We start from the raw sequence: 13,557 nt of genomic DNA on the forward strand, positions 1-13,557 counted from the left end.
AGTGATGTGGGAGTGTCATATATCAATCTGTTGATTTCACTGGTGAAGCAATAAAGAAACTGCTTGGCCCTGATAGGTTAAAACATAGGTGGGAGGAGTAAACAGAACAGAATGCTGGGAGGAAGAGGAAGTGAGCTCAGAGACGCCATGCTCCCCTCTCTCAGGCAGACGCGATAGCTCTGCTCTCTGAAGCAGATGCGATGGAGCAAGCCGCCAGGTCAGACATGCTGAATCTTTCCCAGTAAGCGCACCTAGTGGTGCTATGCAGATTATTAGAAATGGGTTAGGCAAAATATGAGAATTAGCCCGTAAGAGGCTAGAGCTAGTGGGCCAAGCAGTGTTTAAATGAATACAATTTGTGTGTTGTTATTTCTGGTGTAAAGCTAGCCGTGCGGGAGCTGGGCTGCGGAAGAGGCCCGCAGCTCTTACTACACAGGGACGCTCAACTTGCATGGCCATCATTTCATGATTTCTAAAGCATCTAAAGGGACCCACCTGCCCTTTCACCAGACGGTAAAGGGCTAATGTAGCCCCCAGGTGCTGAGCTTGCATGCCATCCTCCGTTAAGATTGTAGGGCAGACGACCAGAACATCGTCTTCAGACTTGACAACCCTTACCCTAAAACAAAGTAAAAAATAACAATAAAACCTTTAAAAAAAATTGATGAGGTCAGATCAAAAAGTCAGAAATCCATTAACATCAAATTTAAACTTACAACAGTTATGTATTTCCATGGAAGGCACTGTATCAGATAATGACTTATAAGCAATATGAATAGGAAATAAGGAATTAAGAGTTTCTTAAATGCTTACTTGATTTGTGTTTTGTTTTGAGATAAGGTCTTATTCTATGGGCCAGACTAGATTTGAAGTCAGTCTGTAGCCCAGGCCAGCTTGGAACTCCTGCTTCAGCCTCCTAAGCGCTGGGATTACAAGCATGAACCACCAAGCCTGACATTTCTAAATGTTTACATAATTTACAAGAAACAAAAAGATTTTCATTTCACAGTTTTCTAAAAGTTCATTCAGTTAACCAGAAAAACATACCTACATTTCCAGTATCTACCTACTGGAACTTTCTCAAAGGAAGGATTTGGACTCTTGGGAAGATTCTTCCTGACCCAATCGATTAGAAACTGTTTGGGAGATTTTCCAGTCCAGCTTCGAGCAGTGTAGTCAAAATTTCTTACATCATGAGGTTCTTTCTTTTTACCTTAAATGGAAGGCAAAGACTTGTTCTTTAAAAATGGTAACAGCAATATAAATTCTCTGTGGAGTGGTCAATGTGCTCTCCCTTTTGGGAACAGCATTTCTGAAGAGAACAGGTGATGGAGGAAGAAAAAAGTTGTTCTTCTCTCGGTGATGCAATTCTCTTCATGGATTGAACCACAGAACATCTCAAATCTTTTGTTGTTGTTGGTGGTGCTGGTGGTGGTTTTGAGACAGGGTCTCACATGGCCCAGGAAGACCTGAAACTTGCTTTGTAGTCAAGGATGATCTTGAACTCCTGATCCTCTTTGTCTTCTTCCCAAGAAGTGTTGGGATCTGAGGTGTGCACCATCACACCTGGCTGACCTCGAGGACCTTAGGCATGTTCATATTTACTGAACAACAACTGGTAAAATTCTCTCCATGTACTTACTGAATGAAAATAATGTCACATACCATTTCTCTACTTATCAAGGCCATTGCCATCAACACCGCCTTCAGTGGCTTCCTGGCACATCTAAAATTAAGTACTCATTCTTGATAACTATCCCAAAGGGTTTCTGTGGTCCACCCTTGCCAATATATTATATGCTGTTTTTTCCAAATGCTGTGATTACACTGGCCCTCAGGCAATTCTTTAAATGTTCAAAGTATTCCTGGCCAAGTAGCTACCAGCCTTGTGGTTAGAAATCAATTACCATTTCAAATTCTTAGGTACACTAGCCATATCTTAAGTGCTCATATTCATGTTTCGTTATTAACTACCATATCAAATAACACAAATATAGTATATCTCCACCACAGAAAATCTGTCAAATAGTGACACTCTAAACACACTTTTACCTTAAGATTTTTAACTCTTTATCTCTCTTCTTTACTCTTTGCCATCAAGCTAACACCTGATTATCTGTCAGACTATCATATTACCCTCATGGCTAATATGACCAGCAAGGTGGCTCCAGTTCAATCAGACCCTTCTGCTCTACTGTTATACTTTAAATTACATCTGTATTTGTGTGTGTCCCTGTGTGGGTATGTTCACATGAGTACGGACATCCGGAAGAGGATGTCAGATCCCCTGGAGCCAGAGTTACAGCAACCAAAAGTGGGTGCTGGGAGCTGAACTTAGCTCTGCAAGAATAGTGTGTGCTCTTAGCTGCTGAGGCATCTCTCCAGCCCTACTATTTCTATTATTAAAACCCTGTATTCTCCGAAAGCACAAATCATGATTTAAAAATATACAATTTATCCGTGCTCACATTCCATAATTATGTTGCACAAATGAAAGGAAAGAGATTGGGTTATTTTGCTTATATCAACTCCTTTTCATTGCATAACAATGAGTCAATAAATATTACTAAATAAGTAAATAATTTAAAAAAGTCTATCATTTAATATAGGAGTGAGCTGTGCTATAATCTGATGAATGCACAGAGAATATGACCAGTGTGTGCAGCAATGCACAGATGTGTATGATCACTCACCTCTTAGGGTCATGGAGGACTTAGCGAGTCAAAGAAACAGTATTGTTTGATTTGTGCCTAGGCTTTAGGGGCTAGCAAGCTGAAAAGGAATGGAGCTGTTGAAAACAAATATAAGGAATGAAGTGGCTAGAGCACTGGGAAAAGAGTGGAAAGATACAAGTGAATCAAGATGCGAAAGCTCAAATGCCATGAAAGGCCCTGGACTTGTCACTGATGCCACTGAAGGTTTTTCACTGGAGGAGCAGGGAACACAGCTCCACTACATAGCACTTGCTTGCATGTGCAAGACCCTGGGTTTGATTCCCAAGATTAAAAAAAACAGAAGCAACAAATTAAAAGGTTTAAAATAAGAACCTGCATTTACATAAACTCACATTCACATTTCTCAGAAAAACCAAGTCCTAGTTTGCTTTCTGCTGTTATTAGAAAACACTGACTTAAGACAAGTTTGGGGAATGCTTGCTGGATCACCTTCTGGTTCACACTTAAGTAGCCTGCTTACATAGCCAATGACCACCTGCCAGAGAATGGTGCCCCTCACAGTAGACTGGGTCCTTCTACATCAATTATCAATGGAGATAACCACTCACAGACATGCCCAAAGACCAATCTGATAAAGACTGCTTTTCAGGGACTGGAAAGATAGCTCACTATGGCTAAGGGCATATACCACTTTTGCAGAGGCCGTGAGTTTGGTTCCCAGCACCCATGTGGAGCAGCTCGCAACTGTTTGTAAGTACAGTTCTAGGGCATCCAATATCCTCTTGTGGCCTCCTTGGCACTCATGTACAAACCCACATACAACACACACATGATTCTAGGCAGTGTCAAGTTTACAATTAAAATCTAGCTGTCAAGTTTGGAGGATGAACTATAGAGAGATGGGTCTTAGCCAGTGTCTTTGTAATGACAAAATGTTACACATGGCCATCATAATTGTTATTACTTTTATACAACATCTATGAAAGTGTAATTTTACTGTCAGTTTAAGTAGTATGCCAAAATGCAATGTAACAGTCATGTTCCCCTAAGTTTTACCTTTCTCTTCTTCAGTGGCAGCTGCAGATTTTTCAAATAAATTCAAGTTTAGAGCACCTTCACCTTCTGTGGCTGGAGGAGGCTTTTTTCTTTCATTTTGTTGATGTGAAATCTTTATGGCTGGGTTGAATATTGGATGGTCTTCTAAAGTTTCCATTTCTACCAATAAAAAAGTTTAGTTTCATATATTTGCTTTTTATGCTTTGTATTATGCAAATATAATTTTAAAACAGCATGTCTTCTTTTCCTTTTAAAACTAGTTACTTCCCAGGCAGTGGTGGTGCACGCTTTTAATCCTAGCACTCGGGAGGCAGAGGCACATGGATCTCTGTGAGCTCAAGGCCAGCCTGGCCTATAAGAACTAGTTCCAGGACAGACTCCAAAGGTACAGAGAAACCCTGCCTTAAACCCCCCCCCCCCCCAAAAAAAAGGTACTTAATTCCTACTTGGAATCCATGCTAAAAGTTAAGTGCAATTTATTAATTTCTATTGCTGTGGGACAATGGTTCTTCCCCGTAAAGATGTGTTTCTTGTGCTTGTTTAATAAACACTGATTGGCCAGTAGCCAGGCAGGAAGTATAGGCAGGGCAACAAGAATTATGGGAAGAGGAAAGTTTCAGTCTGCAGTCATTACCCAGCTATAGAGGAAGCAAGATGTGACTGCCTCGAGGAAAAAGGTACCAAGCCATGTGGCTAGCACAGACAAGAATTATGAGCTAATATAAGTTACAAGAGTTAATAAGAAGCCTGAGCTACTAGACCAATCAGTTTTAATTAATGTGGACCTCTGTGTGTTTCTTTGGGACTGGATGATCAGGTGGGACAGAAACCTCTGTTAACAGAATGGCACTGGGTCAATATTCCATAATGTATACTAAAAAGAATTAGTAAGTACAATAGATTAAAAAATTACTACCTTCATTAGAAAAAAGTACATATAAGATCACATTTACATTTCTTGAATGGAAATAGCATTTTATAATATATACACACACCCCTAGGATCAGCAGACTATGACCTATAGCAAAATCCTCCCACTGTCTATTGCTGTATGCCCTGTGAGCTAGAAAGTGTTTACATTTTACAATGATTATAAAAATAAAAGAAGGGTTGGGGGACAGCTCAGTGGATGAAGGGATCTGAGCTCAGATTCCCAGTGCCCACACAAAAGCCAGTTGTAACAGTGTACATGTGCAACCCTAGAGCTTGGGAGCAGTGCAGGGAGACAGGCGGATCCCAGGGGCTTGCTGCTAGTCAGTTTGGAGAAAACAGAGTGCCAGCTCTAGTAAGAGATCATGTCCCCCAAAATAAGGTGGAGCCAGGCAGTGGTGGCACATGCCTTTAATCCCAGTACTTGGGAGGCAGAAACAGGCAGATTTTTCTAAGTCTGAGGCCAGACTGGTCTGGTCTACATAGAGTTCCAGGACAGTTGAAGCTACAAAGAGAGACTGTCTAAAACAGTTGGAGCTACAAAGAGAGACTCTGTCTAACACACACACACAGAAGAAAGAATGAATGAAAGAAAGAAAGAAAGAAAGAAAGAAAGAAAGAAAGGAAGGAAGGAAGGAAAGAACAACAAAATAAGGTGGGGAGAGGATGATGCCTGTTATTGGTGCTTGGCTTCCACATGTGCACATGGGGGCAAGTGCATTAGCACACACATGAATATACCAACATACACAAAAAATAGCACTTGGTGTCTTGAAAATGATATGAAGTATATAGGTTACTGTCCACAAATAAAGTTTGGTTACAACACATTTTTAACCAGATGCTACTCCTTTATGTTGTAATACTTGGGAGGTTGTAACAGATTGTAAAGTCCATCACAAACTCAACAGTATTTATCATTTGGCTTGTTATAGGCAAAGTTAAACAATCTTAAGTCTAAACAGTCAGCAAACTACAGGCACACAATTACATTTCCACAAGTAAAAGTTCGAAAGTGCTCACCTCTTTGTAACTTTCGTATTTTCTCTTGAGCCTCTTTCTGGCCGTGTTTGTTTTTTTCCAGTTTAAAGGATGCTGCTTGCTCCTTTGCGTCCAGAAGTTTGGCTGAAAGGTTCAAGTACCTTTGATTCTTTTCCAAGTAAAATAATGAAGAGAAAATAAAAAAGTCTAAGAACAGTTTATCTGAGACCACTACTTTGTGTCAGAACTTACGAAGTTTAGACTAGCAAATCACTTTCTAGAATTTCTCAGAGAAAAACAAGACAAATGTAAGAGACATAAAAGGGTGGAGGAAAACTGAGAAAACACAAGGTTGTGACTCTGTAGCAAAAGCTAGAGAGCAGAAAGTTCAAGCCCGAAGACGACCTTTCTCCTAGGGTAATAAGCGGCAGCAGATGATAGCACACAGCCTGTGGCAGAGATGAGGCACACGAGGGTGCTGCTGTGATATATAGTGCTTATCACCACAGGAAAACACAGCTCAGTAAGCACAACTACCAATTGCTGGGGCCATTCTGTGTGTAGACACACCAAGGTAGAGTAACAGAAGGAGGCCTAGCTACTGCCTCAAATCCACCCATTCACAATAATTCTTTCCACTGTCCTCTATAAGACACTGATGCCACCATCCTTCTACTTATGCATCTTGCCTTTTTTTCCTCTTCAGTGCTGTAAAACATTCACGTCATTGGCAGCCACCTCAACCACAAGACGGCTAACTCTGTATGCTGTAGAAGTGAACACTATACTCAGTAAGCACTCCACTTTCTCCATCAGCCCCTGGAAAACAGTGTTCTACTCTTCATCTTTATGGTCATATAAGAGTCTGACTTTTGTGATTGGCTTAGCTTACTAGCATAATGTTGTAAAGATCCATCAAAGATATCCTGTGTGCCAGGAATGTCCTTTGATTCTGTATACACATTATTTATTTACTGACTTACGCTTTGGTTGATATTAGATGGCTTCTACATTCTAGCTATTGCTGTAAACATGACATACAGATACGTTTTCCTAGACCCTGACCCTAATTAAGGCTTTAAGTATATACTTAGAAGTGGAATTGTTGGGACATACAACGTGATGACTAATCTTGGTTGCCGATTTGACATCTGTTTTTTTTTTTTTTTTTTTTTTTTTTTTTTTCCGAGACAGGGTTTCTCTGTGGCTTTGGAGCCTGTCCTGGAACTAGCTCTGTAGACCAGGCTGGTCTCGAACTCACAGAGATCCGCCTGCCTCTGTCTCCCGAGTGCTGGGATTAAAGGCATGCGCCACCATCACCTGGCCCGATTTGACATCTGAAATGAACTAAACCCAAGCTTCTGGGCACTCCTGTGAGGGATTTTCTCAGTCAGATTATCTGAAGGAAGACCCACCCTAAATCTGGGCATATGGTGGTGGCCCAGAGAAAAAGACATGGAAGAAGGAAGCTTTCCTTTGGCCTGCTCACCCTCATTCTTGCTGGCAGATCTGTCCACTCTGCTGCTATGACCAGCACTAAACTAACTCCTTCAGGATTCTAACACAGACTGAAAATCAGCAGTTCTGCAGGAATTCTCCCCAGACTTCAGCACCAGATTGGAACTTCAGAGACATGCAGTTTAGTGGACCAAATAATTACCAGGTTTTCAACTTTCTGTCATGAGACTGCCATCGCTGGACTACCTGGACCACATCCTGTAAGCTAGCTTAATAAATTCCCTTTAAACACAGACACACACACACACACACACACACACACACACACACACACACACACAGAGAGAGAGAGAGAGAGAGAGAGAGAGAGAGAGAGAGAGAAAGAGAGAGAGAGAGAGAGAGAGGGAGAGAGTGAGTTCTGTTCCTTTCGAGAACCCTAACACATGGCAATTCTATTTTCAATTTTCTAAAGAACTGTCAAACTATTTTCCACAATAGCTGCATTTTACATTCTGCCACCAGTACACACGGTTCCTATCCCCACCGTTCCAGCAATTTTTTTTTCTTTTTATGTGTGTGTTTTGGAATTGGTTATCTCAACGAGTCAGAAGGAATCTTGCCATGGTTTTGATTTTTACTTCTTTAGAAATTAATAAATGTGGAATATCTTTTCATGGCTTATTGACCATTTGTATGTTTTCTTTGAAGAAATGTTCTTGAGCCTTCATATCTGAGAAACTGCTGATTTCTGCTGTCTCTTGCTTTGGAACAGCTGTCCCCTTTCTGATCTCAGTCCACAAGCCAAGTCCGACACCTAACAAGGTAGGGAAGGGCTCTAAAGTATCCCTAGGGGGGCTGGAGAGATGGCTCAGAGGTTAAGAGCATTGCCTGCTCTTCCAAAGGTCCTGAGTTCAATTCCCAGCAACCACATGGTGGCTCACAACCATCTGTAATGAGAACTGATGCCCTCTTCTGGCCTTCAAGCAAACACACAGGCAGAATATTGTATACACAATAAATAAGTAAATAAATAAATAAATAAATATTTAAAAAAAAAATAGAAAAAACCCAAAAGGATCCATCATATAACACATACTACTTTGTAACTCTGTTTACCATGATTTCTTTACCCATTTGCCTAGGTCAGACAGGGCTGCCTGCAGTATTTGGCTACTGTGATAAAGTGGCTATTAAAGATTGTATACAAACTTCTCATTTTTCTTAAGTCAGTATCTGTATACAAAATTGCTGGGTCATTGGACCCTGAAATGGCATTCCAGTCACTTCTCCCAGTTATTTGCATGCAATTTGGCTCAAATTTCATGTGGTCTCCAGGTTTAGTGGAGATGCTAGAGTAGGTAGGATGGGAATACTAAGGAAGGGTACTGCATCTACTCAGACACATGGGAACCGCCATCCCTGTAGGTGTAGACAACCCAGCATGGCTGCTTTAGGGTCACCCATGTTCCTTCCTGTATCTCCTCACTCACGGTCTATAGGGAAGACCAATAAAATCATTGGTGAATTTTGGAAGAAATGAAATCTGGTTGGTTTTCTGCCAACTTGACACAAGCTAGAGTCATCTAGGAAAGGGACCTCAACTGAGAAAATATTCCATCAGATTACCTCTCTACAAGTCTGTAGGTTTTTTTTCCCCTATTAATGATTGACGTGGAAGGCCTCAGCCCACTGGGGACAGTGCCATCCATGGGCAGGTCATGGGTTATATAAGAAGGCAGGTTGAACAAGCCATGAGGAGTGTTCCTCCATGGTTTCTGCTTCAGTTCCTACCTTCAGTTTCCTGCCCAAGTTGAGTTCCTGCCTTGACTGTTCTTCATGATGGACTGTAAACTAGAATAGACCCTTTCTTCCCCAAGTTGTTTGAGGTCATGGTGTTTATCACAGAAATAGAAAGCTAACTAAGAAAAGACTTAGGAAGGTGCAAGTAGATATTGTTTACCTTACCTGAGAATTTATCAACAGTCAATGTGTTTAACTCAGCGACAAAGGGTCAACAAATCCCACTACTCTCCACATCCTCCCTTAGACTTGGTATTACTGATCTTTAAATTTTAATCAACCATAATGGTATCTTTTAATCAATCAAATGGTATTTTTATTTTTGTGACTAGTAACACTGAATTATTTTAACATGTTTATTGTCCATTCATACTATTTGTGAGGTATTTGCTTTTAAGTTCTTCATATAATTACAGATATAGCTTTGCCTTTTCACTGTTAATGTTTTGGATCTTAAGTGTGTCCTTAAGGCCCATATGCTAAAGTCTTAGTTGCTAGCCTCTGGTAGCACTGTAGGAAATGGGGCCTGTTGGACATTACATGAACAGGAGTGTGCCCTCCAAGGGGAAACTCAGACTACAGGCTCTTTTGCTTCCTATGCACGGTGAGGTGAACAGCTCTTCTACCGGCACTGCCAACATGACATTACCTGCCTTATTACAGGCCCCAAATTGATGCATGCAGCCCAATGATCGTGGACTAAAACCTCTGAAGCTGGGAGCCATAATAAATATTTTTAATATTTTAAATTGATCCCCTTCACTGTTGTTGTTATGGTCAATTAATTCTCAAAGCCAATTAACACATTCAGCCTCATCCTTTTATTTTTTTCTTAAGATACCTATTTTTCTTTCCCAACTGCTGTCTTCCTCTATACAGGAATATACTTTGCCTTTCTTCTATTACTCAAAGAATTTAACATACTATTTACACATAATAGTAGTATTAAAATATTATGTTTACCTCTTTAAACATAGGAGAAATGTAATTAACACTTACTAGTTACCATGTGCCAACATTTTACCTGTATGTTATTCTATTTAGTTTTTACATTGCTCCTGAGAGCTGTCTGTCCAATTCAAAAGTGAGAGAAACAAAGAGTAAATAAGGGTCAGCACTGTGCCTGGCAGTGCACAGGACACTAGAGGCCGGATCCAGGCTTCTACTCACAGGGTCAAACTTCTCTTCATCATCTAAGCTTGGAGAACTCTCGTTCTTTTCCTCTTCATTTTGTTGCTCAGCATATCTCAAAATCCACTCTTTCATATTTATCTCCATATTTTTTTCTTCCTTTTTTGGCTGAAAAGAGAAAACATATGTCTGAAAGACTGAGTTAGAGAAAGTTGCCCAACTATTAAGCTGATTTTATAAGTTCTTCATACTACAAAAACAGCAGACAGAAAAATTGCAAAAGTCATGTTATTTAATATGCAAAAGACAAACAAGCTAAACATTTTTAAAGAAGTATAACCTTACAAAAGACAAGGAATATGATTACTCATTTGCTTATAATCCCAGTGCCAGGGAGGCTGAGGCAGGAGGACTGTGAGTTTTAGCTCAGCCTCAGATATGTAGCCAGTTCCCACCGAATACTAAACAAATCAACGAGAAGAGTATGCTAGCCTTCTTGTTTCTATCTAAGTGCGCTACTTTACAGAGTGAGAAAAGAATTAGACAGCACCCTTGAAGCTAGTGTTGTTGCTGAAAGCATGGTTTCCCAAGGCATTTGATGATACATAGAGTACTTAAGAGAAATGCCATAATGAACTACACCTCCCAGAGTCCCAGGATTCATGCTGTCATGTAGAGACTTTGGGTTTCGTCACATGACTTGCTTCAACCAATACATTATCAAGCATGACTAAAGCAGAGGCTTAATAAGAATGTGTATAAAGAGTTAAACCCTAACAAAGATACTCTCTCTTTGTTGACAGAGTCTTACATCATAGCCAAGTTATCCTTATCCTAGTGATCCTTTTGCCTCTGCCTTACGAATGATAGAATTATAGCCTAAAGTTTTATTTTAAATAAAAGGAATTTTTTAAATGTGTACATGTGTGTGAGTGTACATGTGTGTTGGTGCCTGTGGATGCCAGAAGAGCATCAGATTCTCTAGAGCTGGAGTTATAGGCAGCTATGAACTGCCTGATATGGTTGCTGGGAAGCAAACTCAGGTCACCTAAAAGAGCAGCAAGTACTCTTAACCACTGAGCCACCTCTCCAACCCCCTAAATATTTAATTCTTCAATTACCTTAACCTTAGGCTCTTCCTGTTTTCTGGTTTCCATCTGCAGTGGGGGTGAAAGAGTAGCCTGTATCTGTGGAGACTGGAATTTTGGCCTACTTTTTGGCTGTTGCTCTTCAAATTCTTGACTGAATCCCTCAGGAAGTGCATCTTAAATCAAAATGTGTTGAAGATAGATATACATATCATACACCAAACCACAAATACTTAGTATACACATTAACCCCATCAAGATTTAGAGCATCTAATTCCATTCTTCCCTCACCTCCTAAGAGAGATCGTAGGAAAAATCAGCTTTTCCGTGTCAAATTAGAAGCATGTGCCCTCATCAGGTGACATCTGGCCCACCTTTAGCTGCTATTTATTTCACCACACTAGTTAAACGCTGAAATTTTCTTTAAAAAGATTTTAACCTACCTCACTTGTTGGCTTTGTGTCTGTATCCACCATCAATTACAAAGGCTATCTGTACCTTAGGTCCCTACCAAAGATTACAACTATATCCTTTTGCTATTATTTACGCAAGGACACACCCACTTTTTAACCAAATCAAAAAACCCAAACCAAAGACAAAGTCTGTTTTAGACAAGGAAATAATTAATGACAATACTGTTTACCATCTGAAAGATTTAAGCAGAGCCAATCCAAGGCAGAATGAAGGTCACCTCCATGCAAGAGTGTATTGGTCATAGCATCTTCAATATCCTTAGTCTTAAAGGAAAATGCTTGTAAAGCCATGTATAAATCCTATCAAAGAGAAATATAAGTTACATTTGCTAATTTGATCTTTGTTTTTAATTCCTAATTTAATTTTCTCATTAATTTAAAAATCAAAAATGGATACTCTGTAATTTCAAGAATATGTTATTGTGGAATGCTCAGTGGGAGAGTGTTTTCTTAACATGTTAAAAACTCTGGGCTCAACCCCTAGCACTCCCAAAAAGAGGGAAAGAGAAAGGGAGGGAGGTTGGGAAGGTAGTTTAACCTGGTAGTTAAAGTTAAATGCGCTCATTATAATAAAAATTTGGGAACTACAGGGTTTTTTGTTTGTTTGTTTTTCTAAGACAGGGTTTCTCTATGTAGGCCTGGACATCCTGGAATGTGTTCTGTAGACAAGGCTGGCCTTGAACTCACAGAGACCTGCCTGCCTCTGCCTCCCAAGTACTGGGATCAAAGGCATGGGCCACCAAGCCCGACAGATTATTAGGAACTTCCTTATTCAGCCTTTTCTTAATTTCTCATAAGCTCTCAACATGTGTCTGACTTATGTCTACTTAGTAGAAATGAACCCTTCCTTAATAATTTTAATAGTTAGATATATCTTAATTTAAGTACACATTTTTCTATGTGAATTCCTAAGATTTTCTTTAGTGTTTTAACAAACATATCTCTGTATAAAGTATTTAATTATACCTCTCTACCATTATATTTAAAAAGTTAAGCAGAACTGGTTTCAAGCTTATTCAGATACTTACTAATCAATAACTTTATGCCATAATGTGGCATCTTTCCAAGTCTCAAGTCTTTCCTTTGAAAAGATCAAATGCATCAGCTTTGTAGGACTAACATGTCATGGCATGTAAGCAAAATGCAGGGCAGAGTGTAACATGCAGGCACTCAATGACGTAGCTCGGATATATAACTTACTGTGTATATCACCATTTCAGTGTCTGCACTTGTATCAGAGACAATTCTCTCCCTGCTTGCAGTTAGAAGCCATCTACATGTGATCCCAATGGAAGTTTAAAAGATTCACTTTTACATCTAGGGCTGTCTCTAAAGTATCCCCAACAAATGCCTACCTCTAGAAGGAGGAAAATAGCCCCAGTAAGTCAGGTATTGACAGCCTAGGCTACAGAGGCATCCTGCTTCAAAGAAAAGAAAAATCAGCTGGGCAGTGGTGACGCACACTTTTAATCCCAACACTTGGGAGGAAGAGGCAGTTGGATCTCTATGAGTTTAAGGCTGTCTAGTCTACAGAGTGAGCTCTAGGACAGTCAGGGTGACACACAGAGAAACTCTGTCTTGAAAAACAAAGAAACAAAAAAAGAGAAAGAGAAAGGGAGGGAGAAAGGGAGGGAGGAAGAGAGGGAGGGAAGGAGGGAGGGAGGAAGGAAGGAAGTGGTGGTGAATACCTGTAATTTTTTGGCAGAAAGTCTTCCAGAAATCATTCCCTTGTCATTATTTTGTTTCTTATGCTCATTAATCACGCCAATAATTCTTTGCTCTAGTTTATTATTGATCACCACCTGTTGAGGTCAAGAATATTTACAGTAATTAGAAACCAAATTATCAAAATATTATTGGCAAATCATATGGTTTTCTTATATTCCTTCCAACAGAGCCCAAATTTTAGCTAAAAGAAGATATAGCAAATAGCTTTATTTTTTGGATCGCCACGGATTTGACTGC

General features: G+C 39.9%; 1 protein-coding gene across 2 annotated transcripts in view; it reads right to left on the bottom strand.

The window, feature by feature from the left end:
- The window catches only part of Dhx29 (DExH-box helicase 29), a 52,090-nt gene that overhangs the window by 28,370 nt on the left and 10,163 nt on the right, over positions 1 to 13,557 (bottom strand). For both annotated transcript variants that reach the window (XM_041663498.1, XM_041663499.1), the window contains 8 exons: positions 13,281 to 13,394; positions 11,763 to 11,892; positions 11,153 to 11,295; positions 10,071 to 10,199; positions 5,685 to 5,811; positions 3,732 to 3,890; positions 1,048 to 1,213; positions 496 to 619 (listed from right to left, as the gene is read on the bottom strand). In XM_041663498.1, the coding sequence (XP_041519432.1) occupies positions 496 to 619; positions 1,048 to 1,213; positions 3,732 to 3,890; positions 5,685 to 5,811; positions 10,071 to 10,199; positions 11,153 to 11,295; positions 11,763 to 11,892; positions 13,281 to 13,394 (1,092 nt within the window). The remainder of the gene's footprint in view (positions 1 to 495; positions 620 to 1,047; positions 1,214 to 3,731; positions 3,891 to 5,684; positions 5,812 to 10,070; positions 10,200 to 11,152; positions 11,296 to 11,762; positions 11,893 to 13,280; positions 13,395 to 13,557) is intronic.

This window comes from Microtus oregoni, unplaced genomic scaffold (assembly GCF_018167655.1).
Source record: "Microtus oregoni isolate MIOR12 unplaced genomic scaffold, Mior012 000014F_ref0000157, whole genome shotgun sequence".
NCBI lineage: Eukaryota > Metazoa > Chordata > Mammalia > Rodentia > Cricetidae > Microtus > Microtus oregoni.